Below are 26,404 nucleotides of genomic sequence, written 5' to 3' on the forward strand. Positions count from 1 at the left end.
GGAAATGCTGGCATAGAGATATTCCAGACTAGATACTCATAGCCTGAGTTTTATACAAAGACAGCGTCATGGGCTGAGTTTTAGTTATTTAAAAATGGCAAGAGGCCCTTACAGCATTAGCCCTGTAGAGAAGAATTAACTGCAGTTACATCTCCGGTGGGCCTACCTTGCCGCTCAGGTCAAGAGCTCCTCATGAGATCTTAGACCATGGCTTGGAATGTGAACCTCTGGTGAAGTCTACACGCTCCCAGAGAAAGGAGACACATTACCACCCTGGGGGCCATAAGCACACGTGCCTGCAGAGGCCCAGGCACCAAGCAAGGGACACAAGGACACACACACAACACAACACACACACACACACGTCACGTGACTGCCGGACAACTGGGACCACTGAAGAGTGCTTGCTGTGGCCAACACCCTGTTGCCTGATTGTCCGGTTTTTCAAGAGTTTGGAGGCAGATTTTTATTTGAGGTCTCTGGACTTTCAAGTGTTGGAATATGTCTATATCTCTGTCTATATATCCATATCCATACCTATCTTTTTTTTTTTATCTGTGGGCCAATTGTTTTCAATTTTCACGTTCAATTTTATTTCTCATGCCTACTTACTTCTCCCAAACATGGATTTGTAGAGCATGTAGACAGTTAAAAACTATTTCCAGTCATCTGTGTATTTAAATATGACCTAAAATAATCTGAAATGTGGTAATTAGAAAAATATATGTTGGCAGCCGTTTACTAGCAGCTACTCTTATTGACACAGAAACTAGTTCTTCCAACGTGTCCTTTACTTTGGGAAATTTTCACAGGCCATTGAGGTTTTCATAAAAAAAAAATCCAGCAGGGGTACATGGGGTAAGCTGTCAGGGGACCGAAAGGCCAATCCCTCAGTTTGGCCATACTTTGTGTGTATGACAGGCCCACGTGGAACCACTGGTGGATGTCCACGCGTGTCTTCCCTCTCACTCCTACCACTGCACCTTTGTGCATACTGTTCTCTTTGACTAGAATGTTTTCCCCCTTTTCTTCACCTTGCTAACTCATCCTGATTCTCCCAGATTTAACCTGTGCATCTGGACGCACTTGACAAATTCCTACCTCTCACCTTGGGTCAGGAGACCCTTCTCTGTCCTTCCATGTCCCTACCAAGGCTCTTATTTTTTTTCTGTCTGTTAAAACAGCAGTCTCCCTGAGTACCCAGTTTCTTCATACACTTTGCTTTTGAATTCCCAGTGCCCGGGACATAGCAGGTACTCAATGTATTTTTAAGTAGTAAATAGATACATTTGTAAAGTAAGAGGGGAACACATGACTTCAAAGGGCCCACCCAGTTATAAAATTTTATAAAAAGTCCTTAATTTACCTCTATTGGCCTCCCAAGGAAATTCGTCTCTGTCATCTTATAACGGTGGAGGTCACCTTTATGCTTGTAAGAGACATTGATGTCCATGTTCAAGTGGAGTTGTTTCACCAGGAGTGAATATTCCGTCAGGCCCTCGATGGCATTAATCGTATCCTGTCAGCAATCAGCAAGGCACAAAAACAGGTTTAGCTCATTTATACCTTCCCTGTATTTACAAATCTGCTTTCTTATGAGAGAGTGAGGATGCACTGACCAGTGGGGAAACTCCAGCTGACTGAGTGAAATTGGTGAAGGGCTCCTAGGTGGAGGTCTCTCCCTCCCCAGTAAGGATGCTGCTGTTGGCAGGGAGAGGAAGGAAGTGTGGCCTCAGTTCCAGGCTCTCCAGGTGTCCTGGGTGCATGACCTCAGGCCAGTCACTCTTTGCAGAATGCCTCCTAATCCTTGCATGACTGTCTCCTTTTTATCCTTAAGTCTCACCTTAGATAACTCCACAGTGAGGCCATAAATACGTTCTCCCTCTCTATTATTCCGTTTTCATTTTCTGCTTCTACCACTGTAATGTAAGATTTCTTGGCATCCATTACATTTAGTAGCTACTGAACAAGTATTTGTTGAAGGAATGAATGGGTGAACTTTATTTTTCTAGGTCTCATCTTCCTCATGTGCAAGATTGGGAAATGTGACTGACTAGATCAGAGGCGTCAAACACGTGGCTACTCCGTCTGCCTGTGACATGGCATGATGATCAATGGGACACTCTTCCCTGCTAAGCCTACACTTGTCTCCAAGATGAAATTCATTTGCCTCCTCAGATTAGATAATCACTAAAGTAACCTTAAAGGACCCCTCTAGCTCTAAATTTTATAAACACATAGAAACACATTCTACGATCATCCAAACATTCAAGGAACAGAGAAGATGCTAACGTTTGAGCTCATCTTTGAAAACAGAGCACATTATACAACTACATAATAACTACAAAACATACATACATAAATGAGTTTACACTGGTAGCTAGGCAAACCGTAACAGTCAGTATTTGTCTCACTTTTTACTCATTTTGGGGGGGGAGGGAATATCAGTACTTTGGTCCACACGGTGGCCTCTGTTCATTACATAGGATGTGATGGAATCACTGATAACCTTACTAGCCCTTCGTGATCATTAAGAATCATAGAGGAAGTACTGGATTTAGAGTCAGGAGATGTGAGTTTTGATTTTGGCTGTGCCACTAACTCCATGAACGAACCTCTTGGGGCTGACTTCCTCCGATGTAGGAGAAGGGTGTCACTGCAGATAATCTCTAAGGGTCTTTTGACTCTAGTCATTTATTCAGATCTTGGTGGGAGGACGAAAGCATGGGCGACAGAATGAATGTGGCACATGTCGTGCAGGAGGAGGGCAAATGTCTTCAGGAGGGTAAAACCAGACAGAGAAATGTTACCTGGGTTGAATAAAAGCCGCCTCCGTACCTCTGCTCTTCAGATAGCCATCTGATGATTGGGTTAACGTAATTTATGTCTTTCAAGCTCAGACTGGTGAGTAAAGCGTAGGCAGTGGTTTCTACCACGTGTGCTGTACTGGGGTTAGGTGTGGATGTGCTTTCCTGTTGAAGATCATCTTTCCAAAAGCGATAAATGACTGGATCGCCTGAACATCAACAAATCACATTCATTAATGTGATTAAAAATGTGAATTTGAGGGGTGCCTGGGTGGCTCAGTTAGTTAAGTGTCTGACTCTTGATTTTAGCTCAGGTCATGATCTCACAGTTTGTGAGATGAAGCCCCACGTCGGGCTCTGTGCTGACAGTGCGGAGCCTGCTTGGGATTCTCTCTCTCCCTCTCTCTCTCTGCCCCTCTCCTACTCATGCTTGTGCTCTCTCGCTCTCTCTCCCTCTCTCAAAATAAATAAATAAATTTAAAAAAATACATGTGAATCTGATATACTTCTAGCAGGTTTCTAGATGTTTTTACTGGTAGTGGCCTTCTGATTTCTAGAAGTTTCTTACTCTTTTGTAAGAAGAACTTCTTCAAGGTGACCAGTACATAATAAGATCTCTTAATACAGTGCTCTCTGTCTTTACTCAAAAAGGTCATCATGCAAAGTCCGCATGTACTGGGGAGAAGCAGTACTGTAAAGGGAGAAGTGTAACCAACTGGTAACCGGTACACCCAGGTTCTAGTCTCTGCTCTATTAGGAAATGACCATGTCATTTTGGAAGAATTCTGTTTTGTTCTGTGGGACTCATTTTCTAATACCTTAAAGTGTACGTAGTACTTATTTCCTTGCAGTGAAACTCAGATGAGATACCAAATGTAACTTTTGTCAACCAGAGAGCACCATACACATAGAAAGCTTTATTGTTATTATTGACACGGTGAGATAAATTGGAGAACTTTTCTCCCTGACAGAAAAAAAATCTACAACCTAGAAATTGAGATCACACCCAAAATCTTAGTTCATTCTTTTTTAATCTCTTCGAGTTTAAAGCACTAAAGATAATTTCATATATGTAGCACTTTTCATAAATTAGGTTCTAAATTATATTTGTTATTACTGTAGTAATTTAAACTGTCACTTTAAGTCCTTTTTTGCACAAATTATATTTTAAAAAACAGTGAGGCATATTTGGAAATTATTTTTGAAGATTAGTCAAAATTTTGATGTATCTGTTTACAATTCATAATTACATTATTTACATGACTTTGGGTAATGCTTCCCCTCCCTCTCAGAGACTCATATTTGCTGTATTCAGAATAAAAGATTTGGTTTTTAAAGATACTTGCAGCTCAAACATTATTTGAATTATTAAGATCTCTTCTAGCTCTTCAATTCTATGATTTTATGATCCCTATCTTACAAGACCCAAGACATTTCTTTTGTGTTATTTTAAAAGCACTGTACAAGTGGTTTCGAGGTATATTTTATGATTCAGTCATTTTTAAACGATGACAGAAATAAAATCTTGTAAACAGTGACACACCTCGTGTTAGATTTATTAAGCTTTCAGAAAACCTCAGCCAGAAGAGGGCTCAGAAGTACCCAATCATATCCATGCTGGTACGGGCACACTGGCCAATGATCACTGCTACCCTCTTTCCATTTCTTTACTCTTGACCTATAGGAAGTGGTATCTTTATGTTTCAAAATGAAATACATATATAGCCAACTCAGTACAATATAAGCCAGAGTGGAAAGTGCAATAAACTGGTAATCAGTACACCTCTGATAAAAAATCCTCCAATGCCTTCCCTTTTCACTCAAAGCAGAAGTTAAAGGTTTAGTGCTTCCACTGCCCCCCTCCCCTCCACCCACCCAGTACCTTGATGTGAATGAGACACAGGCACCTTTTGCTCTGGGCAGAAGCAGACCCAAACTAGGATGCATGGCTAGGGGGATGCACGGGCTGGATTTCAGCCTCAGTTCACTGGCTTGGGTGGGGGCTGTCTACATTGCACAACTGTATACAGGGGTCTTGCAGAGCTCCTGTGATGACCTCCAAGGCTGTATATGACCTTCCTTGTCATTCATGGAGCTCCAGGCACCCTCCTGCCTCAGGCATTTGCACATGCGGCTTCTCCATCAGGAACATTCCTCAAGATATCCACCAGCTTGCTTCCTCACCTCCTTCAGGTCTCTACTCAAGTACCACCTTCTCAGTGAGGCTCAAGCCTGACCACTGTATCTAAAATTACAACCTACCCCTTCTCCTTGTCTCCTTTCCCTGCTTTATTTTGCTTCCTATCAATCATCCAACCTATTCACTGTATGCAGTATTTTACTTACCATGTTTGTCTGTCTCTCCATAACTAGAATGTAAGTTTCACAAGGACCTGGATTTTTTTTTTTTTTTGCTTTGTTTTGTTTTATTATGGTCTGTTGCTTTATCCCCAGAACCTGGAACAGTATCTGGTACATAGGAGGTACTCAGTACATAAGCTGCGTGAATGAATAACAGCACTTAATATATCGTATTGTGACGGTTGGTTTCTCGAGGGCAGACACCATGCCTTACTCAACTTTGCCTGCCCTAACCTCCTTCACAGAATTAGCATGCTTAAACGCTTACTGAAAATCTACATGCTTAAACGCTTGCTGAAAAAATTGTGTGAAATAAGTCATACCTTTAACCAAAGCTTTCTTCTTCAGGGCTGAGACAATTGAACGAAACTGCGGGTGGGTTTTATCTCCCAGGGAAAGAGCGTAAGCAGCAATGGCCAGTGTAAAGGTGCTCTGGGCTGAGAGGGTATTTTCAAGCAGAAAGGTGTCAGCTTTAGTGACAGCCGTGTTGATTTTCTGGAAATAAGAGCAGAGGGTACCTAAGTTTGTCAAGCCTCAACCTGTCAACTGATGCGAACCACCCCCGGGGGGGGCACCATCCTGGGGCAGGCAAGGCGAAGGGTGGAAAGAAGACTGTCCTCATAGAAGTGGATGGTGTCTCACTGGAACAAATCCCTCTGGGAGAAGGAGCAGAGCCTAATCTCAGAAGGGAAAATGTGCTCGTCCAAACTGGGTTAGGCCTTTTGCCCCTGGCAAAGGGCATCTCTGGAGACGTTTTCGCCTTTAGTTTCTTCTTCCCGCAGCAGATGCAGCCCCTGGGAAGGAGAAGCCAGGCCTAGACTTTCACCACTCCGCCTCGGCAGAGCTGGGACAGACTCACATATTCAAACAGAGTTTTACTAAAGAAAACCATAAATAGCAGGAAAAGAACCAAAAGCTACCAAAGTGCTTTTTGATCCTAAGAATTCCTGGGAACATCGTCTCTATTACTCGGTCCCGACTTAAGTGCGTGAGGAGGAAGCCGGAGTGATGTCGTGGTCATCTCTCCTGGCTCCTCCCGTCCCAGCTCCACTGCCCCTCCCTTACGCACCAGTGGGTGTCAGCTTGTCCTCTAGGCCCCTGGGAACTTGTCCTTGTTGACTGTTTTGCCTCGTTAAGTATAAATAACAATTCTCTTGGAAAAAACTACAAACATTATTTTGTTCTGTGGCTGAGACCCTATAACCCCCTTTGGGATTTTCCATGTCTGTTCTCTATGCTGGTTTGAAGGACATGTCTCATTCGCTTCCGATTTGTAAGCAGGCACATTTGACCTCAGTGTGGGATGGTCTCTCCCCCGATCAGGGAAGCTCCTGCTCCCTTGGAGTCCTTCACATTGATCCACGCAGGCGAATCCTCTCCTCTCTCCCCACAACTTCCAAGCAAATGAAATGGCACAGCCCAAAGAAGCAGACAGGCTATCGTGTGTTCTCAGAGGTTCCACAATACGAGATGCCTTGGGTGTAGGGTAACAGTCACATCCGCATCAGAACATTACCAGAGATGCAGGCAGGAGGCAGAGGAGACACCGCCATTTTCCCATGTCAGCCAAAAGTTACTGGTTCTACTGTCAGCTCCACAGTTTGCTGGCCTGTGACACTGGACAACTGAATTCACCTTACCCAGGATCTCTAATACCTATCATAATTCTGAAATCCTTTGATCCTGAAACTAAATTTATTTTCAAGGTGGCCCCTCCCACTAAATGGTTAGGAAACAGAGGATGGGTGTTGGAGAAAGGAAACTCTTACTTACCACCAGGGAGCATATATCAAAAGCCTTTCTAATTCCAATCACAGCAAAGGCTGTCAGATATAAGGTGTTCTCCCGGGCTTCGACAGGCAAGGTACCCTACAAGTAAGCAATGTTTTAAAAACAGAATGAAATGGCGTCCTCACAGTAAAATGACCTGGGTCTAATCTCCGTTTTGAGCCTAATCTCGCCCTCTCCCTTCATCATCAGTCCTGCAGGACTGCTTGCCATTTCTCAGCAACATCTGGGTCTTTCTTACTTGCATATGTTCACATGACTTTCTCCTCCTCATCTCCCCCCTCTGAAGCTCCAATTCATACCTCTTCACCACAAACTCTCCCCCTCCTTCAAGACTCTGTGAGGGACACCTGGGTGGCTTGGTTGCTTGAGTGACCGACTTGAGCTCAGGTCATGATCTTGCGATTCATGGGTTTGAGCCCAGCGTTGGGCTCTGTGCTGACAGCTCAGAGCCTGGAGCCTGCTTCGGATTCTGTGTCTCTCTCTTTCTGCCCCCTCCCCGCCCCGCTCGCACTCTGTGTGTGTGTGTGTCTCTCTCTCAAAACAATAAACATTGAAAAAAAGTTAATGGGGCGCCTGGGTGGCTCAGTCGAGGAAGCATCGGCTTTGGCTCAGGTCATGATTTCATGGTTGGTGAGTTCGAGCCCCATGTCTAGCTGTGTGCGGACAGCTCAGAGCCTGGAGCCTGCTTCAGATTCTGTGTCTCCCTCTCTGCCCCTCCCCTGCTTACACTCTGTTTCTCTCTCTCTCTCTCTCAAAAATAAATAAACATTAGAAAAATTTCAAAAACTATTTAAAAAAAAAGACCCTGTGAAAATGCCACCTCCTCTCTGCGGCACTATCCAGCCTCTGTTCTCCCACGCTATTTCCTCTTAGGGCAGTAACATTCCAATGCGATGCTTATAAGACCTTCCAAAGTGCCCTCTATTTACCTCTCCAGCATTATTTCACGCCACTCACCCCCTAGCTCTCTCAGCCCCAGTTATTTGAGTGAACCTCCCTCCCTCTCCACCTCAAAATGCCAGGCACACTGTTTGCGTCAGATGGAACATTCTTCCTGCCTCCCTCCTACGTATTTCCCAGGGTCCTGGCCAAGTCATTTTCTTCAATTCCCCCACACCAGATTAGATCCCCGGCTTTCAGTGAAACTGTATTTCCCTTTTCTTAACATGCATCACACACTTGAAATAACTTGCTCGTGTCTGACTTCTCTGCTAGACCATAAGCTTTATGGCCTCAGCGACCACATTAGTTTAGTTCACTGTTGTGTCTCTACCATGCAGCCCTTAGTTCCCATTCAGTAAGTGTTTCTCGTATGAATAAATGAACACACACAGTTATATGTAGATTAGTGTTGTGAGTATGTAGAGCCTACTTTCCTTACCAGTGTGTGAGCTTCTCTGTGGCGGGCCATCCTTCCCACACCTCCTCCCAGATTGTGCTCAAAATAGACCCTTGCCTGTATTAGGTGCTCAGTGAATGGTTGTCGAATAAATATGGATAGATGGATGGATGGATAGGTGGGCATCTTAAGTAAAACATTGTTGTAGTATTTTACTCTTCAAATAGCACCTGCATGGTGTCTTGCCCTCCATTTCTTGTGGGAGTCCTAATCTGCTATTGGTGCAGCAGAGTACCATTATGAGCCCCATGTTAGCCAGGGAGGGATTGGGTTAGGGCAGGCAAAAAAATAAAATAAAATAAAATTTAAAAAAGGCTGTTGAATCTTAAAGGAACATTCTAAGGAGCAGAAGATACTGTAATGACATTTTGGAGAGATACTATAATTGCTTTGTAATTCAAGTTTATAAGTAGATTCTAACATTAAACAACACTTTTGTTGCAGTTTAACAAACTGACCCCAATCTCTCTTACTAACAGGATGTAAATAGAGTCTCGCCTTTCATGACAACACCTTGCAGCCTTGACCTGTAAGAGGGCTCTGAACTCCACATACAGGTTCTCTACCAAGGGTGTGGGGACATATTAGTACATTTTACCTGTTCTGAGATCTCTAGCACTTACACCCCATGAGCCACCAATGCCTGTTACACAAGATGATGTCAAAGACATCACTCACGTGACCTATACTGAATTTTCTGAACTTTCATATTCTTTGCTTGTACATGACAGGAGTTTCTTAAAGGGTTACGTATGTTTTCTCTTCTTGAAACTCCTAAAATAGGATGAGAACAAAACTCAAACTTGTAAATTAAACTGTTGCTAATCTGTATACTTGGTTTCCTTACCTGTAATTTTATTGGTTGATAGTCCGAATTCTCCTTGAAAGATCCATTTTCTAGTTGACAATTCTCCACCAGCCACAATAAAGTATTACAAATTGAATTTTGGTTCTGTTCTATGTATTTATTTAATTGTCCAAGCACTCTTAAAGCAAAGGCTGTTAACCTTTAAGACAAAATCACATGACGAATATTTAGATGTTCAATCCCTATGGGCTCCCAATTTATAGTGTGTTTTAGTTAATACAATATTTATTCTTTAAAAGAAAATAATATTTTTAATCATACAGTTCTGAAGTAAGTTGTCACCATTGCACAGAGGAAGAGAAGATTTTAGGAAGATCTCCAAAAGCATTCAGTCAACAAATGTGAACAGCACATCTTTTGTGATTGCAGTATTGTTGACCAGCACACAAACTAAAAAGTGGTGCCTGATGATTAAAAACAAAATTACTCTAAAGTTAAAGACAATAGTGGTGAAGCAAATAGTTTTGAGTCAGGGCATGGACACATGAACTTGAGACATTGAGGAGCAAAATCCTAAAACTCTAGATTGTAAAATGGGTAAAGCTGTCTAATCTAAAGTCTTGTCCAAAGCCTGAATTTTCCTCCCCAACATTCATGGGAGTGTTTGCCTCGCTTCTCCTTGAGCCATGCCATTGATGCAGAAGTCACCACCTCACAAGGAATCTTGAACTATCATGATTACTGAGGTGTTTTGGTTTTTTTGTTTTGTTTTGTTTTTGCTTTTTGAAGCAATGTCAGTCTTTACTAAGATCTCTCAAATAATACGTAAGAGTATCTAATTCATAAGCCCACAACGCCTCTACTCCCTCCTCCCGCTCCCGTTCTCTCTCTCCGAGCTGCCAAGAGCTGCCCACTCTTCGGCCCCTCAGGTGCTTTTGAAAGTCAGCCCACTTGACTTTCACCCTCACTTAAGAAATTTATTTTCATTTTTCTTTCTACAAGGAATGATGCATTATTCTACATACTTTTTTTGTACCTTCGTTATATTTCTCAAAAAAATATTTTGAAAGTATTCAAGTACTGACCATTTTCTTCTGTGTATATGTTTCTCTCAAGGAACTTGTAGAGTTGGGTCTGGGAAAGTACCCAAATATTTTTGTGTTTCTGGCTGAACTCAGGCTTGCCTAGAACTCTTGAGAGGTATATACTGAGAGGTGTCTACTGAGAGGTTATTGTATCTTCTGGGGGGAAAGGGGATTTTCTGTTCTCCAGGCATTTAGTCCCCAGCTGCTGCTGTGCTGGTTTCCAGTCTCACCAACACCAACCCCTTGCATCCTGGTTGGTATCCTCCAGTTGGCATGTTCCAGGGGTCTATGTGTCTTTTAAAATGTGCCACCCACACATGGTTAGACCCACTTCTAAGGTACAATCCATGGGACTTGATCACTGATTGGATATAGAACAAAAAGGAAAGGGAAGATTCAAACTTTAGTATAGAGTATTGCTGCCCACATATTAAGGAAACAAAAACAAAAGAATAAATTTGGCATGGATTATGTCTGAAGGGCTTTGATTCCCAGATCCCTAGAAATATGGATCTGGAGCTTAGGAAAAAAGTTAGGCCTTGAGACATTAATTAGGGAATCACCTGTGTAGAAATTATGGAAATCATGGGTTAGGATGAGATTGCACAATGAGAAACTACAGAAAATAAGAGGGTCAAGAATGAAATCCTGGGGACTGTCAGTAGTTAAAAGGGCATAATATATAAGTCAGTTATTCCAGATTGTAAAGTTCTTTTTTTTAAATTTTTAAATGTTTATTTATTTTTGAGAGAGAGAAGACAGAGTGTGAGCAGGGGAGGGGCAGAGAGGGAAGGAGACACAGAATTGGAAGCAGGCTCCAGGCTCCAAGCTGTCAGCACAGAACCCATGAACCGTGAGATCATGACCTGAGCAAAAGTTGGACACTTGACAGACTGAGCCACCCAGGCGCCCCGTAGATTGTCAGATCCTTAAAAGTGTTTCACACAGTTGAATCTACAAGGCACCTGGAACACCATGTTTTCATTAAATATTTCGTCAGCACATGATAGCATTTTTTTGAAAGCAGATTGCCTTGTAGCCTTTCAATTAATTTCAATGGTCTTTCCTTCAAATCATCAGAAATAAGGAGGTTATCATGCTTCACTAAATAAGCACTTCGTGAGCACCTGCTATGTGTCAGGTATGTACCAGGCACGAAGAACACTTGGAACTGCCCATGTGGAGAGTACATTCTAGCGGCAAGATAGACTACACGTGAGATAAGTAAGAGTGTTAGTGACAAATTTTAAGGAGAAAAGGAAAGCTTGGGATGAAATGTTGGGATGAGAATGAGATTAGAATGATTAGCAGAGGCCTCGCTGAGAAGGTGACTTTTGGTAAAGACCTGAGGGAGGTAAGGGAACTAGGCACTGATGCCTGGGGAGGAGCATCTCAGACAGAGGGAACAGTCAGTGCAAAGGCCCTAAAGTGGAAGCATCCTGCTAGGTTCAAGGAACATCGAAGAGGCCAGTAGGGCTTGCGTGGAATAAAAGAGAGAAGTGAGGGATGCAGTTGGAGAGGTGAGGCGAGGCCAGACCAGGTAGGGTAGTTCACAGTAAGAAGTCTGGTTTTTACCCAGGGTAAGTTGGGAAGCTCCTGAACCGTTTCGAGTGATGTGACCTAACTTATGTTTTAACAGGGTCACTCCAGCAGCTGTATTCAGCATAGACAAAGAAGGGCAAGGGCTGAAGACAAAAGACAAGGGGAGGCTAGTGCAATAACCCAGGTAAGAAATGATATATTACTTGGTCATCAAAAAGAATGAAATCTTGCCATTTGCAACAACATGGATGGAACTAGAGTGTATCATGCTAAGCAAATTAAGTCAGTCAGAGAAGAGTAAATATTGTATGATTTCACTCATATGTGGAATTTAAGAAACACAACAGATGAACATAGGGGAAGGGAAGGAAAATTCAGATAAAAACAGAGAGGGAGGCAAACCATGAGAGACACTTGAATACAGAGAACAAACTGAGGGTTGTTGGAGGGGAGGTGGGTGAGGGGATGGGCATTAAGGAGGGCACTTGTTGGGATGAGCACTGGGGGTCGTACATAAGTGATGAATCACTAAATTCTACTCCTGAAACCATTATTACACTATATGTTAACTAACTTGGATTTAAATAAAGTTAGAAAAAGAAAGAAAGAAAGAAAGAAACAAACAAACAAGAGTGGCTTGGACCAGGATGGTGTGATGGGGTTGGTGAGAAGCAGCCAACTTCAGGATATGTTTTGAAGGTACAGCCAAAAGTATTTGCTGGATCGGATGTGGCTTGTAAGAGAAAGAGGGCAATGAAAAATTACTAGACTTTTGGCCTGAGCAACTGGATGAATGGACTTTCCATTAAGACCGTTATTCTTTAGTTAGTTAGGCAACCATTTTATGAAAATGCAAATCAAAACCTTTATACTCACCAAGTGCTAGCACTGCCACCCTTCCACATGCTGTAAGAAGAGTCAGCATTTCTGTAGGACATGATGCTCACCATCCCTACGAGGCACCAGAGAAAGAACACAGTGCTTCACTGACCTCTATCTCTACTCACAGAGTGCTTTATTAGCTCCTGGGAATGGTAAACTTCCTTCGGTGTTGGGCAGCACGCATGTGCTCTGTGGCCAACGTTAAATTTCTCAAAAGAAGTATGTGAACTGCTTGAATGGGGAATTATCAAGTAGAACATTCTGAGCTCGTTCAAGAAGTAAGGAAGTGCTCTGTAGAGGTTGGAAGGCAGATGTCTTGTCTCTCGTCCAGGCATTTTGGTAAGTTAAGCCAAAATGCTACAGAAAATAGTGTTTATTTATGTAGTTGCATCTACCTCACGATTCTCTTTTTGTAGAAATGCTTTTACAATAATGTGTTTGTATAATTCATAAAATTATATATTGGTTTAATGGCACCATTGGTTTAAGAACCACAAGATGTTTAGGTATAATGTGTAAAATGGATTTTTTTTTTTTACCTTCTTTTAATTTTTTCCTCAGGTTCTGGTTTTGAATAAGTGAATTAGTAGAAAAAATGTTCCAATTTTTTCCTGCTTCCAGGTAGTGAAAAACATAGAATACTGGGACAATGCTCATCAGTTCTGCTTCTGCATTCCCCTTGGGGAGGTGGGTAAGAATGTCAATGCCTTCCTGACTCAGAACTGTAGACATGACCTCTCCTATAAGCAGTCCTGTAATAGACAAACAAACAAAAACTCAAGGTAGACGAAATCAATTGCTATCAACTTCTGAGTAATGGTATATTTTAAACAGAGAGCAGACTTGGGGTGTCTGGGTGGCTCAGTAGGTTAAGCGTCCAACTTCGGTTCAGGTCATGATTTCATGATTCATGAATTTGAGCCCCATGTCGAGCTCTGTGCTGACAGTTCAGAGCCTGGAGCCTGCTTTAGGATCTGTGTCTCCCTCTTTCTTTCTTTCTCTCCCCCTCCCCCCACACACTCTGTCTCTCTCTCTCTCTCAAAAATAAACACTAAAATTAAAAAAAAAAATTTTTTTTAAATACAGAGAAGAGCAACTCTCTCTGTTCTTTCCTTTTTATCTAAGCAATTGAATTCCTTCTTAGCTGGGGAGAGACAAAAAAGATCTGGTCAGGAATATGGATTTAAAAGAAACACCAAGGAGCACCCAGGTGGCTCAGGTGATTGGGTGTCCGACTCTTGATTTTGTCTCAGGTCATGATCCCAGGGTCATGGAATTGAGCCCCACCTGGGGCTCTACTGAACATAGAGCCTGCTTAAGATTCTCTCTCTGCCCCTCCCCTGCTCTCTCTTTAAAATAAAATACATTAAAAAAATTAAAAAAGAAAGAAACATGAAGAATAGCCTTAAAAATAACCACTCAAATATGGTGGTAAGATGGTATAATGTAGTGGGCAGATTACTGCATAGAGGACATGGAAAATTAGTTGTCGTTCAACCTGATAGCTTTAGACATTGTAGACCCTATTAATCAATTGCTCCCACAAAGGAAAGCAAAAGCCTGGACTGTGAGGGCTTTGTCCATAACTCACCATGCAATGTTGGGCAAACCAGTATTTACACATCCAATAGGATCGCACATGATTAGAAAAGTTGTTCCCTGGGGTGCCTGGGTAGCTCAGTCTGTTAAACATCTGACTTTTTTTTTTCTTTTAATGTTTATTTATTTTTGAGATAAATAAAGAGAGAGAAAGACAGACATACAGACAGACAGAATCCAAAGCAGGCTCTAGGCTCTGAGCTGTCAGCACAGAGCCCGATGCGGGGCTTGAACTCATGTACTACAAGATCATGACCTGAGCCGAAGTTGGAAGCTTAACCGACTGAGCCACCCATGTGCCCCTAAACATCTGACTCTTGATTTCAGCTCAGGTCATGATCTCAAGTTTTGTGAGATTGAGCCCTGATAGCGTGGAGCCTGCTTGGGATTCTCTCTCTCTCTCTCTCTCTCTCTCTCTCTCTGCCCTTCCCACCCTCACACTCACTTGCACGCTCTCTCTCTCTCAAAATAAATAAATAAACTTAAAAGTTTTCTCCAGTACTAACATTCTGTGAGTCCAGGGCTCTCTCTGAGCTAAAATGTAGTCAGAACATTCTATTATTTTAATGATACATTATTGACTTATAAAGGCTAGGGACGAGGGAAAGCCCACCAAAGCTTCCCCTTCCGCCAATGTACCAGAAGGAAGAGAACCCCTTTGGGACTGATGTTGTGTTTCAGTAGAGCAGTGCACCCCTGGTGAGGCCACGTGTATGTCGAAGAGCCTTGTCTGGTGCAAGAGTGGTCGCTAAGATCATGGAAAGTTTTAGAGAAGTCTTTGGGTCAATGACAGCCCCCCACCCTCCATCATGGGAGCATGAACCTCTATTTAAATCAGGCCAGTGGAAGAAGACGGTTGGAAAAGTGGTTGGAGGTTTGAAGGTGGGAGGGTTAGAGATGGATTTGTATATGCTGCTGAGGATAGAGGAGGAGAAACAGAATAATCACGAGGATATTTGATGGTAGTGCGAAGCATAAAGTGAAATGAGAAATAAAAATGGCATATGTCAATTTACCTTTTACGCTCACGATCCTTTTGACTTTTGTTTTGGGGACCAAATCTAACGGTATCCTGTATGGGAACTCTTTTCGTCTACTAACGACACCTGAAAATTAAAAAAAAAAAAAAAATTAGATTGGGGTGGTTGGGCGGATCAGCTAGTTAAGCATCTGACTCTTGATTTTGGCTTAGTTCGTGATCCCATGGTTCATGACATTGAGTTCTGCATTGGGCTCTCTCTCTGCCCCTCCCTCCCTCTCTCTCTCAAAATAAATAAATAAACATTTAAAAAAATTATTGGATTTACACAGAATTCCTGAGGGAGCACCAGTAGCAGATTATTTATAATATACCAGCTTCCAAGGAATTGTTTTAAAAGACTCTTTTATAATAACATTAAAATCTAAAAAGGAAATTAAAAATAATCAAGGATTTTTATCAAACCCTAGGCTTATATAATCTCTTTAAATAGAGCATTCAATTTAACTGTAAGCTTCCTGGTCATTACAAGATAGGAAATAAATAGGATATATAAATTTTATCCACCAGAAAAAAGGAGCACGCCGTTTTGTCCAAAGAGAGAAAATTATTCTCAGAACTGAAAGCTAAAAATAACTAAAGTAATTCCTTAGTCAAGGGTACATGAGATTATCTCCTTTGGGAAACATGCCCTGAAATTCTTTCCAATCTCGCTTGATTTAACTTAGACACTTTTGCTCTATGCGCAATAACAGAGTTTTAGCATACCTGTATCAGAGCATTTTTCTACTTTAATCGTTGGTTTATTTCACAAAAATGACATTTATCATTCTATTGGTAGAACAAGCACTCTGCCGAGCTCTTAAATGCATTGTTATACTGGATCTTACAACAATCCTGTATGCCAAGTCTATTGTCATTATTTTTATTTTATAGATGAGGAAACTGAGGTTTGGAAAGCAACTTGCTCAAGGTCACAGAGCTGTGCAGATGGGGCTTGGATCTGAGCTCAGGAAGTTTTACTGCAGAGCCCACAGCAGTCACAACAAAGAGACCCCCACCCCCCGACACACACACACTATTGTCTTTCCAAGAAAGCGCTGAGGGCAGGAACCATCTCTTATTATAAATGTTGTAATCCCAGCATTTAGCACAGTCCCTGGCACAGGGCAGATGTTAACAGAAAATAGTGACCTTTTGCCATTCAATGGACAAACCAGAGGACTTTGCAGAAGAGACAGGAATGTTCCTCAGGTAACTTCTTTCTTCACTAACCTTTAATAAATGCCGAGGATATAATATTGAAATAAAACTCAGTGAAGACATTTAAGAGGTTTGCGGTGTGGTTGAAAGAGCATGGGGTTCAGAAGGAGCTCACTCTATACGTGACACCGGGCAGGACACTTCAGCTTTCTATGCCTCACTGTGCTCCTCAGTTCAACAGAGGCAATCACATTTTCCTCCAAGGGTTTTTATGAGGGCGAAAGTAATACAGACAAAGAGCCTGGCAAACAGTTCATGCTCAATACATTGTATTTAATGACAGTAGGCTCTCTGAAATTATCTAAATTCGATCCCCCACTATTTTTCCACTGATGCCCACCCTTGACTATGTCAATTCTCATTAGCAACTGTGCTCCCAGATGGAAAAGGTACAGAAGAGAAAACTAAAACTAAGAGAAGTAAATTTTACTCTTTGTCAGAAAGCATGATAGAAGACTCATCAAGACATCACATAAGAAGCTGGATGCCAGAGGTGGGGCCCCTGGGAGGCACAGTCGGTTAAGCGTCCTACTTCAGCTCAGATAGTGATCACAGTTCCTGAGTTCGAGCCCTGCGTCAGGCTCTGTGCTGACAGCTCAGAGCCTGGAGCTGTTTTGGATTCTGTGTCTCCCTTTCTCTCTGCACCTCCCCCACTTGTGCTCTGTCTCTCTCAAAACTAAATAAACATTAGAAAAATTGTAAAAAAAAAAAAAAAAAAGGTAGATGCCAGAGAGATTAAAACATTTACGAGTTAAATCTGTAAAACCAATAGGATACAACATTATCTTTGTGAACTAAGGGTGGGGAAAGACTTCTTAAAGATTACCCCCCAAATATATAACAGCCTTAAGGTAAAATTATAATGAATTTGACCGTATCAGAGTAAAGGATTCCTGTTAAAATTATTGCTCAAAAAAGTACACCAGGGACAAAAATCTTAGTATATGTGCTACCAAAGCAAGCACATCAGAGACAAAAATCAATAGACAAGAAAACCCAAATGGCAAATAGGAAATAGGGCAAAAGATAAGAATAGGTAATTCACAGAATAGGAAGCGCAAATGGCCCATAAACATATGGAGAAAGGTTAAAAATCATTTGTAATCAGAAGACTCCACATTAAAGCAACGAGATATTGTATGCCCAAGCGGCACATTTTATAGATGCAGGTAATAATACCAAGTGTTGGTAAGGATATAGGCAGATGACAAGCTCTATGCAATGCTGGTGGATCTGAAAGCAGCACAGTGGTTCTGAAGACCGATATGACAGCCGTAAATAATATTCAGGATATGTATGCCCTTTGACAAACAAACAAACACTTAAAAAATGGAATTCTATAAAGTATCATACTGGTATAGAAATTCCAATATATAAATATTGGAAGTATTTAATAAAATCTCCAAACTCAACTGGACAGAATTACTTGTCATCTTTACCCTATTTAGCTCTCCAGAAAGTAACAAAGCTGCTTAAATCTAAATTGTCTCAAACAATAAGGGAAAAAATCAGATGGCAAGATTGGAAAGAGACATAGACATATTATATATTTGATCAAGATGTTTGATGGAGAGATTTATCTCCAGATAAAAGATCATTCCCATCTTGTGGCCCTGATGTCCATGCCTGGGATGTGTAAGACAGGGCCATTTTGGGTACAGGAGGCATTAAAGGTACAAAGGAAGGAAAGCCCAAGGACACAGTGGCTCTGAGGCTTGATTTATCTGCACGAGGCCCCAAACCTCAGGATTTGTAATATCTCTACCCACAGATCCTTCACAATGGACAGGCTGGAAGAAGGTCTGTGGGAAGATAAAATTAAAGAAAAAAGTTAGCATATGCATGTAGGATGAATGTTTCTTTTTGTTACTCTGTTGAAATCATCCTTAGTATGCTTATGATTCTCAGCTGATTTAAATGTAAACGTCTGAATTCTTTGCTTTCTCAGAGGAAATGGCTTTCTTGATGTGTAAGTAAACTTTTTTTCTCATTGCTATATCACTGAAAGAAAAGGAAAATGATTCGATGCAATAATAAGGTAAATTTTAACCATTTACTAAGGACTATGGAAGGCTGTCTTCTTTGTTGTTGAAAAGAATTGTTAGTTGAACACATTCTAAATTTCATATATATATTATAAATATAAGTATTTATATTTACATATTTATTTCATGTATGTATATACTTAGGCCTTGATTAGATGCTCAAATGTTTGCAAAATTCTAACTGTGAGAAGATTCAGAATATCTTTATTGATGGGTAAAATCAGGGAAGCAGGAACAACGAGGAATGGGTTAGTTAAGTGATTAATCAGCATTTTTGTGTTTTCACATCATGCATGTTAAATTAGCACATAGATGACTTTTTCTTAGGTGTTCTTTGGGTTGATGGCTCTATAAGAAGGTATTGTAAATTATTATTGTGATAGATACAAAATGACTAATATATAAGAGAAATCATGCAATTATTACTATTTCAATGCTTTGTACTAAAACGAATGGAATTATTTTTCTTTGTTCTAAACACGTTCAGATTACAGTATAACACATGCTATCAAGAATGTCAATGAACTAAGAAGTGGTATTTCTGATCCCAGACAATTAACATTAAAAAAATTTTTTTAATGTTTATTTTTGAGAGACAGAGTGCAAGCAGGAGAGGGGCAGAGAGAGAGGGAGACACAGAATCTGAAGCAGGATCCAGGCTCCGCACTACCAGCACAGAGCCCGACGTGGGGCTCGAACTCACAAATTGTGAGATCGTGAGATCGTGACCTGAGCCGAAGTCGGTTGCTCAACCAACTGAGCCACCCAGGCACCCCCAGACAATTAACATTTTAAAAAACAGTGTTTCAGGTTACCTATACACTTGAATTTCTAGGGCAAAAGATAACATATAAAATACAAAATCATTTTGCCTACCATAAATACCCCTTGGGTCCAGAGTAACACCAGCATAACTTTCCTTTTTGACACCTTCTGGCTAAAAAGGCAGAAAACATTCAGTCAAGAATATAATTAAACTTAACTCCCTCAGTTAACTTGTTCCTCATTTAACTGTAACTTAATTTGTTCACTGGATTTTGGATGCCCCCTTCAAATGACAAAACAACATAATTAAATATATATGACCTGAATTCGTGGATCAACTTGACCACTTTCTGATTGAAAAATCATTTTTAAAGGTCAAATATGCTTAAATATTTACATTCATACATGCAAGGATAAGATTTTCTGGCTATTTTCATAATAGAGCAAATACGTAAATAGAAGTTATTATAAGCCAGGTAATTGATCTAAGTGCTTTGTATGTATTAGCTCATTTAACCTCAAAAAATACTCTATGAAGTAGATGATATTATTACTCCCATTTGATAGATGAGGAAAATGACACATAGAGAAATCAAGAAACTTATCCAATGTCACACCGCTTGTAAGCAGTGGAGCCAGGATTCAAACCCAGAGAGCCTGTCTTCAGAGTCTGTGCATGGAAACACCATGCAAGGATGCATAGAGCATGCCTTGGACAAAATAGGTCAGTACATGTTTACTGAAGTGATTTCATGGCTTAAAACAGAAATCAGAGAATGAAGACCCAAGAAGGCCCAGTTCTGTCATTAACTAGCCATGTGACTCTTGGTGAGAATCTTAATCTTAGGAAAATAACATGAAAATATTCAACAGACTATGTGGGTAAATAGTACTTTAATAAATGATAGTTTCCTTTTTTACCCTGTTTACTCATTTGTAAATGGAAAATTTCTGTAGACTATAAATCCTAAACTGTAAATGCATGGGCTGTATCTTATCTACTGTTATATCTCCAATACCTGGCATAATGTCTGGCACATAGATTTTAAGACCTTCTGAATGTGCTAGGGGGAAAAAGCTTGAAAGGCTATATACCAAATTGTTAAAGCTGTATATCTCTGGGTGTGGGAGTTATCAGTGATTTAATTTTCTTCTCTGTGGTTTTTCAGTATTCTATATTTTCTACAATAAGCAAGTATCATTGTTTTCTTTACATTTTAAAACACTATGTCAGACTTAAGGAAAAGTTATGATAATAGTAAAAAAAAAATCTGAGATAACCTCCCCCCCAGTTTCCCACAAATGTTACCATTTTATTACATTTACATTATTCTTCTCTGTGTTCTTTCTGAACCACTTAGTGATAAGTTGCTGACATTTTTTTTCAGACTGAAAAAAGTTGGGGTTTTTTGTTGTTATTGTTCTTTTCCTTTCTTTTTAAAAATTTTAATTCCAGTGTAATCAACATACATCATTATATTAGTTCCAGGTGTACAATATAGTGATTCAACAATTCTATACATTACTCAGTGCTCATCACGGTTAAATGTACTCTTAATTCCCTTTCTATGAAAAAAGTGTTTTTAAAAAGAATCAGAAAAAGCGTATTTTTCTTACCACCACTCGTAATGTTTTTACTAAGATTTCTTTTCCAAGTGAAGTCTCCAGTGAAAAGTTGATGTTGTGGAGGCCGATTTCCAGGGGAAGCACGCTGAAGGTCACCAAATGACTGGAGGAACCTTCTACTCTCTGGGACAGACATTTGGAGGGATTTATGCCCTGGTGGCCAATGGCTTGGCTTCCGGATGTACAGATTCCCTCCACGGTAGACATTTTAACACAGAACTGAAATATACCAGTAAACAGTTACATTAAAACACTTTATGATAAGGAAAGTATGCCTGGACCATGTTTGTCTGGATACAAACTCTCCCTGATATTTTTACAGTGTTAAATAATCCCTTAGATTCTAAGGCAGAGGAGAAATGTGTATCAAAATCCTTATACAATTTAAACTAAATCCTCAAGCAATTACTTGACACTTGGGGTCTTATAACCATAGAATTTAAATATATTTCAATGTCAGCGGCACCTGGGTGGCTCAGTTGGTTAATCTTGGTTTCAGCTTGGGTCTTGATCTCATGGCTCATGAGTTCTAGCCCCCATTGGGCTCCATGCTGACAGTGTGGAGCCTGCTTGGGATTGTTTCTCTCTCCCTCTCTCTGCTCCCGCACAGCTTGTGCTCACTGTCTCTCTTTCTCTGCCTCTGCCCCTACCCTGCTCATGCTCTCTCTCCCTCAAAATAAATAAATAAACTTAAAAAAATATTTTGATTTCAAATATCTACTTTTTTTGCATCATAGTATGAGGGTGATCAATAGAAAACATTCAAGCATAGCATATACAACATTAGGAGAGTGAAATGGAAATATGTGTTCACAGAGGAATTGGTATTTAATCTGTTGGTAATTACAGTTTATTTGGGTATATTAAAATGGAATTTTATGGCATTTAGATTCTGCTATATACATTTAGAAATTTGATATAACCATTTCATTAAAATATTAATATTTAAATATTCCAAAAGTTATAGATTAGCATATTTTTTGAACTTATGATAAAAAATTTTAGAAGCTAATTCAAAATATGTTAATGGGGTACATAGCTTTCCCCTCAGCATTTAGAGAGCATGTAAGCAAACTTTTTGGAAACCGCTGAGAATGAAATTAGAGCTTTTTAAAAAATATAGTTATTATGTGGATGGAACTGGAGGGTATCATGCTAAGCAAAATTAGTCAGAGAAAGACAAATATATGACTTCACTCATATGAGGAATTTAAAATACAAAACAGATGAACATAAGAGAAAGGAAACAAAAATGATATAAAAACAGGGAAGGGGACAAAACATAAAAGACTCTTAAATATAGAGAACAAACAGGGTTACTGGAGGGGTTTGGGGAGGGGGGATGGGCTAAATGGGTAAGGGGCATTCAGGAATCTACTCCTGTAATCACTGTTGCACCATATGCTAACTAACTTGGATGCAAATTAAATAATACATAAATTTAAAAAAATAAATAAAAACTATAGTTAGATTTTTGGACACACTGAGTTCCCATATAAAGTTTTGTGACTGTGATTTTCAAATGAAATCAGTCACCCTATTGCGTAATTCTCTATTTAGCTGTGTGCTGGCAAAAGGAAGAGAAATGGTGGGTCCAACCATGGTTGGAGTTTTTCAGGGAGTGTACCCAGGAGTGAGAGAGAATTAAGGGAATTAACATGACTTTAACTAGTGTGGTTTATGATTATAGTGGTAGTTTATGGATTCTAACCTGAACAAGGAGCGAAGTAAAGACAGCAGAGGGCTAATGGATAACAGAGGAGTGACGAAGTCAAGGGATTGGAGGTTTCAGTGATGTGCAGACCTGTAGCTACAAAGTAACGGTGCGATGTCTGAAATAACTTTCAGAGGGGACCCCGACATCTACAAAGCAAAGATGAGCATGACTGGTAAAGACAGAGAGAGGGAAAGGGCTGTTAGATGCAAGACGATGAAGAAACTCAGAATCCAGGGACATAAATGAACTGCCTGTGAAGCCCTTTCTCTGAGCCTCCACAGTATACTGATTATCTTACAGACTTGTATTCCTCTTTAAATTGGAGTTATAAGAATACGTGTCTTAAGTCTGCCTTTCTTCATCCCTTCACTGAGCTGAATTTTTGTGTTTTTGTGTGTGTGTGTGATCATTCCATGAATAGAATTCATATAAAATCAGAGAATTCTTCCTTTTTCCATTTATCTGAACATACCATAAATACCTACTCACCCGCATACCAGACATTCTATAGTTGTAAACAGTTCCTTTCAACTGGATCTGCTCCCCTCGTACAACAGAATACGGTATATTCATTTCCAGGAAGACGTCTTTGAACACCTGTGCCTTGAGAGTATCAGCAACACATATACCTTTGGTCCAAAGGGAAAGCAAAGTAGAGGCATATTAGGGAATTCCTATTAATGCCTTATTAGTACTACTACGTCTAAGAATTGCTTTCCTTCAAGGAAAAAGGAATACTGTATCATATTTTTCTTTGTACTGTCATGTCCTTGAATTTTCCACTCATTGATCTTTATTTCAATAATTGTTGGTATTAACAGAAAACTTCATTTCCCCAACAAATATTTAATTCTATTTAAGGCATGAGGATGTTTATCAACTCAAGTACCAAATCTCTTTTTGGATATGCATTATTGGCTCTATTTAATGGGTATAAAATTTTGATTGTGGAAACCACGATTTTAAAGAAATAAAAAATACAAACAGATGAAACCAACCCTGAAGTGATTTATAAAGTACCTCCACTAAATCACCACAAAAGGGAATTAGCCCAAGGGAAAAGTAATACATTTGCTTCTAACTCTACTCAAGCTCCCAGTCACTGAGAAAAACAAAGGAAATGGGAAATAGACATTAGCATTTATAAAATGCTCGTCAATATGGTCAGAGATATGGGCATATCCAAGTCTTTTTGTAGTATATTAAAAAGATATTTAACAAATGACACCACTGAAGTCCTGGGTGAGTTTATAAATTATAACAAAAAAACCACATTTTGCTAACAAAATCACTCCTTAAATGAGCATACAACTTAAGTTTGCTTACCACTATTTGAAATGCCAACACCTTGAATTTCCCAGGTGGTTAGAGAATCAGGTAGCACAAATTGCAATTGGCTTCTGAAAATTAATGTGTTAATATTCAAATACAGTGAAACATTGAGTAGCCCAATTTGCCCCCATTCGCTAAACAGAATGTTTGCTGCCTACTATTTTAGAAGAAAGAAAAAATTCACAATAAAGCAAAATGACATCAGGTGTTAAGGAAAAATCAAACCAGAAAAATAGATTCATTAACTCTCCTACTTGTTGCTTGTTTTTAAATATTTCACTTGTATGAGAATTCAAATTCAGAAACATGCCTTGGAAACACCGCAAACTCAAAACATACAGAAAAAATATTTATCGTGTGCTATGTTCTAAAATAGGGAAGAAAGGTAATGCATCTTAACGGTGCTCATAACAAAGTCAACATAAGTAAGAATTTCTTTTTTTAATATATATTTAGGGAGAGAGGGCAGGGTGGGGGAGGGAGGTAGAGAGAATCCCAAACAGGCTCTGCTGTGTCAACATGGAGCTCGACTAGGGCCCAATCCTGAACCATGCATGACCTGAGCTGAACTCAAGAGTCAGATGCCCCACCGACTGAGCCACCCAGGTGCCCCCATAATGAAAACATTCTGATTAAGATTAAGCTTATACATTTATTTCTTTGACCCAACAAACAGCTGTTGTCCACCAACTTTGAGTCAGGCATAGCACTAAATACTGAATATGCAGCACTTACGAGATAAAAACCTATTCTCAAATAGTTTATAGTCTAGTAGAAGAAACAGTTAAGTAAATACATTGTAGTTCATTGTAATAACTGTACCAATAAATCATTTAAAAAGTTCAGAGCCAGTGTGCATTGATTCAACACATTTGTTTGAGTGCCTCTAACAAGCTGGACCCTATGCCAGGTCTGGAATATAAAACAGTAATCTGAATTTAGTCTTTGCCCTGAAAGAATCCTTCTCATGTGGGAGACAGCAGGTAGACAGGCCATTATAACACTGTATGATATAGGCAACAGGGTTGATTGGGAGGGGTAATTACCCCAGTCACTGATAGGGTGGGGGAGAGTGGTGGGAAGGCTTACCAGAGGAAGTGCTAGCCCCGGGGGAATGTCAGCTGCAATGGGTGACACTGTGGAGGGAAAATTAGAGAAGACGAGGGTAGAGACGAGGAGACCCATTTTAAGACTGATGCCAGTGTTGGGCCTTGGGGCTTGAAAAGTCGATGCTTTGAGCCCCCAAGGAACAGTGATGCTCAGGGACTCAGCACTGTTCATCACTGTTTCCAATGCCTGGGATAGAGTAGGCATTCCCTAAGAGTGTGTTGAAAAACAAGAAGAGAATCTTTCTTCTTATTAATCAGTATTTATTTCCTAATACAGATATTTCAGGATGAAAATGCCTGCTTAATTCTCTCTCTGCCTCTCCTCTATTCTCTCTCTCTCTCTCTCTGTCACAAAAATAAATATAAAGAAAGAAAGAAAGAAAGAAAGAAAGAAAGAAAGAAAGAAAGAAAGAAAGAAAGAAAATGGGGCACCTGGGTGGCTCAGTTAGTTAAGCATCTGACTCTTGATTTCAGCTCAGGTCATGATCTCAGGGTTTGTGAGTTTGAGCCCCGTGTTGGGCTCTGCACTGTCAGCATGGAGCCTGCTTGGGATTCTCTCTCTCTTTCTCTATCTGTCTCTTCCCTGCTCTCTCCCCGCCCCCCAAAAAAAAGAAGAGGGAGAAGAAGAAGAAAAAGAAGAAAGAAAGAACAGAAAAGAAAAACAAGACAAGATGATGGCTGCTCACTGCAGCATATAGCACACATTTGAGCAAAGGCTTACTGAAGTGGGATGAAATTAAATAGAATAGTACCCTTCCTTACCAAGAGTTAATTTTGCCCTGGAAGTAATGACTAGAGCAAAGCACACAGTTAAAAAAAAAAAAAAGGTAAAGCAAATAAAACAAAATTTAACCAAATGGTAATATTGCCTTAACTCTTAAATAAACTATTGGGAAATGGGTAGTTTCCAGATTTTTGGCCATAATATTTGCATTTTCCCACATTTTTCAGAGGAAAGTCAAAGAAGTATAATACCTTCTGGGGACATGATGAACTTCCCATAACCAGCTTTCTGGAAAATAGCTCCTTATTTCTGGCTTGCTCACTGGTAACAGGGTCTTTATATCTGGGGGGGAAAAGTATATGTGATTATGAAAAAACAACACGCATTTTATTTAGAGCCAAATTTTAAAACGTGGACAGACATTAATCTATAACTTAAATACTTTTTGAAAGGTCAATGAAACATTTTGTTTAGTGATTTTCAAATAGAGTTTTATTAATTTTTTTTAATGCTTATTTATTTTTGAGAGAGAGAGAGAGAGAGAGACAGAAAGCAAGCGGGGAAGGAACA

At 40.1% G+C, this 26,404-nt stretch overlaps 1 protein-coding gene across 2 annotated transcripts in view; it reads right to left on the minus strand.

Annotated features, from left to right (window-relative positions):
* The window catches only part of C5 (complement C5), an 85,810-nt gene that overhangs the window by 20,709 nt on the left and 38,697 nt on the right, over nt 1–26,404 (minus strand). Inside the window, exons 18-30 of one of the 2 annotated variants that reach the window (XM_030293024.1) lie at nt 26,086–26,176; nt 23,996–24,069; nt 23,159–23,298; nt 20,944–21,171; nt 19,438–19,498; nt 15,291–15,380; nt 13,215–13,427; nt 12,670–12,745; nt 9,206–9,365; nt 6,942–7,037; nt 5,492–5,663; nt 2,811–3,016; nt 1,367–1,519 (exon numbers count right to left, since the gene is read on the minus strand). In XM_030293024.1, the coding sequence (XP_030148884.1) occupies nt 1,367–1,519; nt 2,811–3,016; nt 5,492–5,663; nt 6,942–7,037; nt 9,206–9,365; nt 12,670–12,745; nt 13,215–13,427; nt 15,291–15,380; nt 19,438–19,498; nt 20,944–21,171; nt 23,159–23,298; nt 23,996–24,069; nt 26,086–26,176 (1,760 nt within the window). Of the gene's footprint in view, nt 1–1,366; nt 1,520–2,810; nt 3,017–5,491; nt 5,664–6,941; nt 7,038–9,205; nt 9,366–12,669; nt 12,746–13,214; nt 13,428–15,290; nt 15,381–19,437; nt 19,499–20,943; nt 21,172–23,158; nt 23,299–23,995; nt 24,070–26,085; nt 26,177–26,404 lie in introns of those variants that run through there. The other variant, XM_030293025.1, reaches the window with a different exon arrangement.

The sequence above is a fragment of the Lynx canadensis genome, chromosome D4 (genome assembly GCF_007474595.2).
Source record: "Lynx canadensis isolate LIC74 chromosome D4, mLynCan4.pri.v2, whole genome shotgun sequence".
Taxonomy (NCBI): Eukaryota; Metazoa; Chordata; class Mammalia; order Carnivora; family Felidae; genus Lynx; species Lynx canadensis.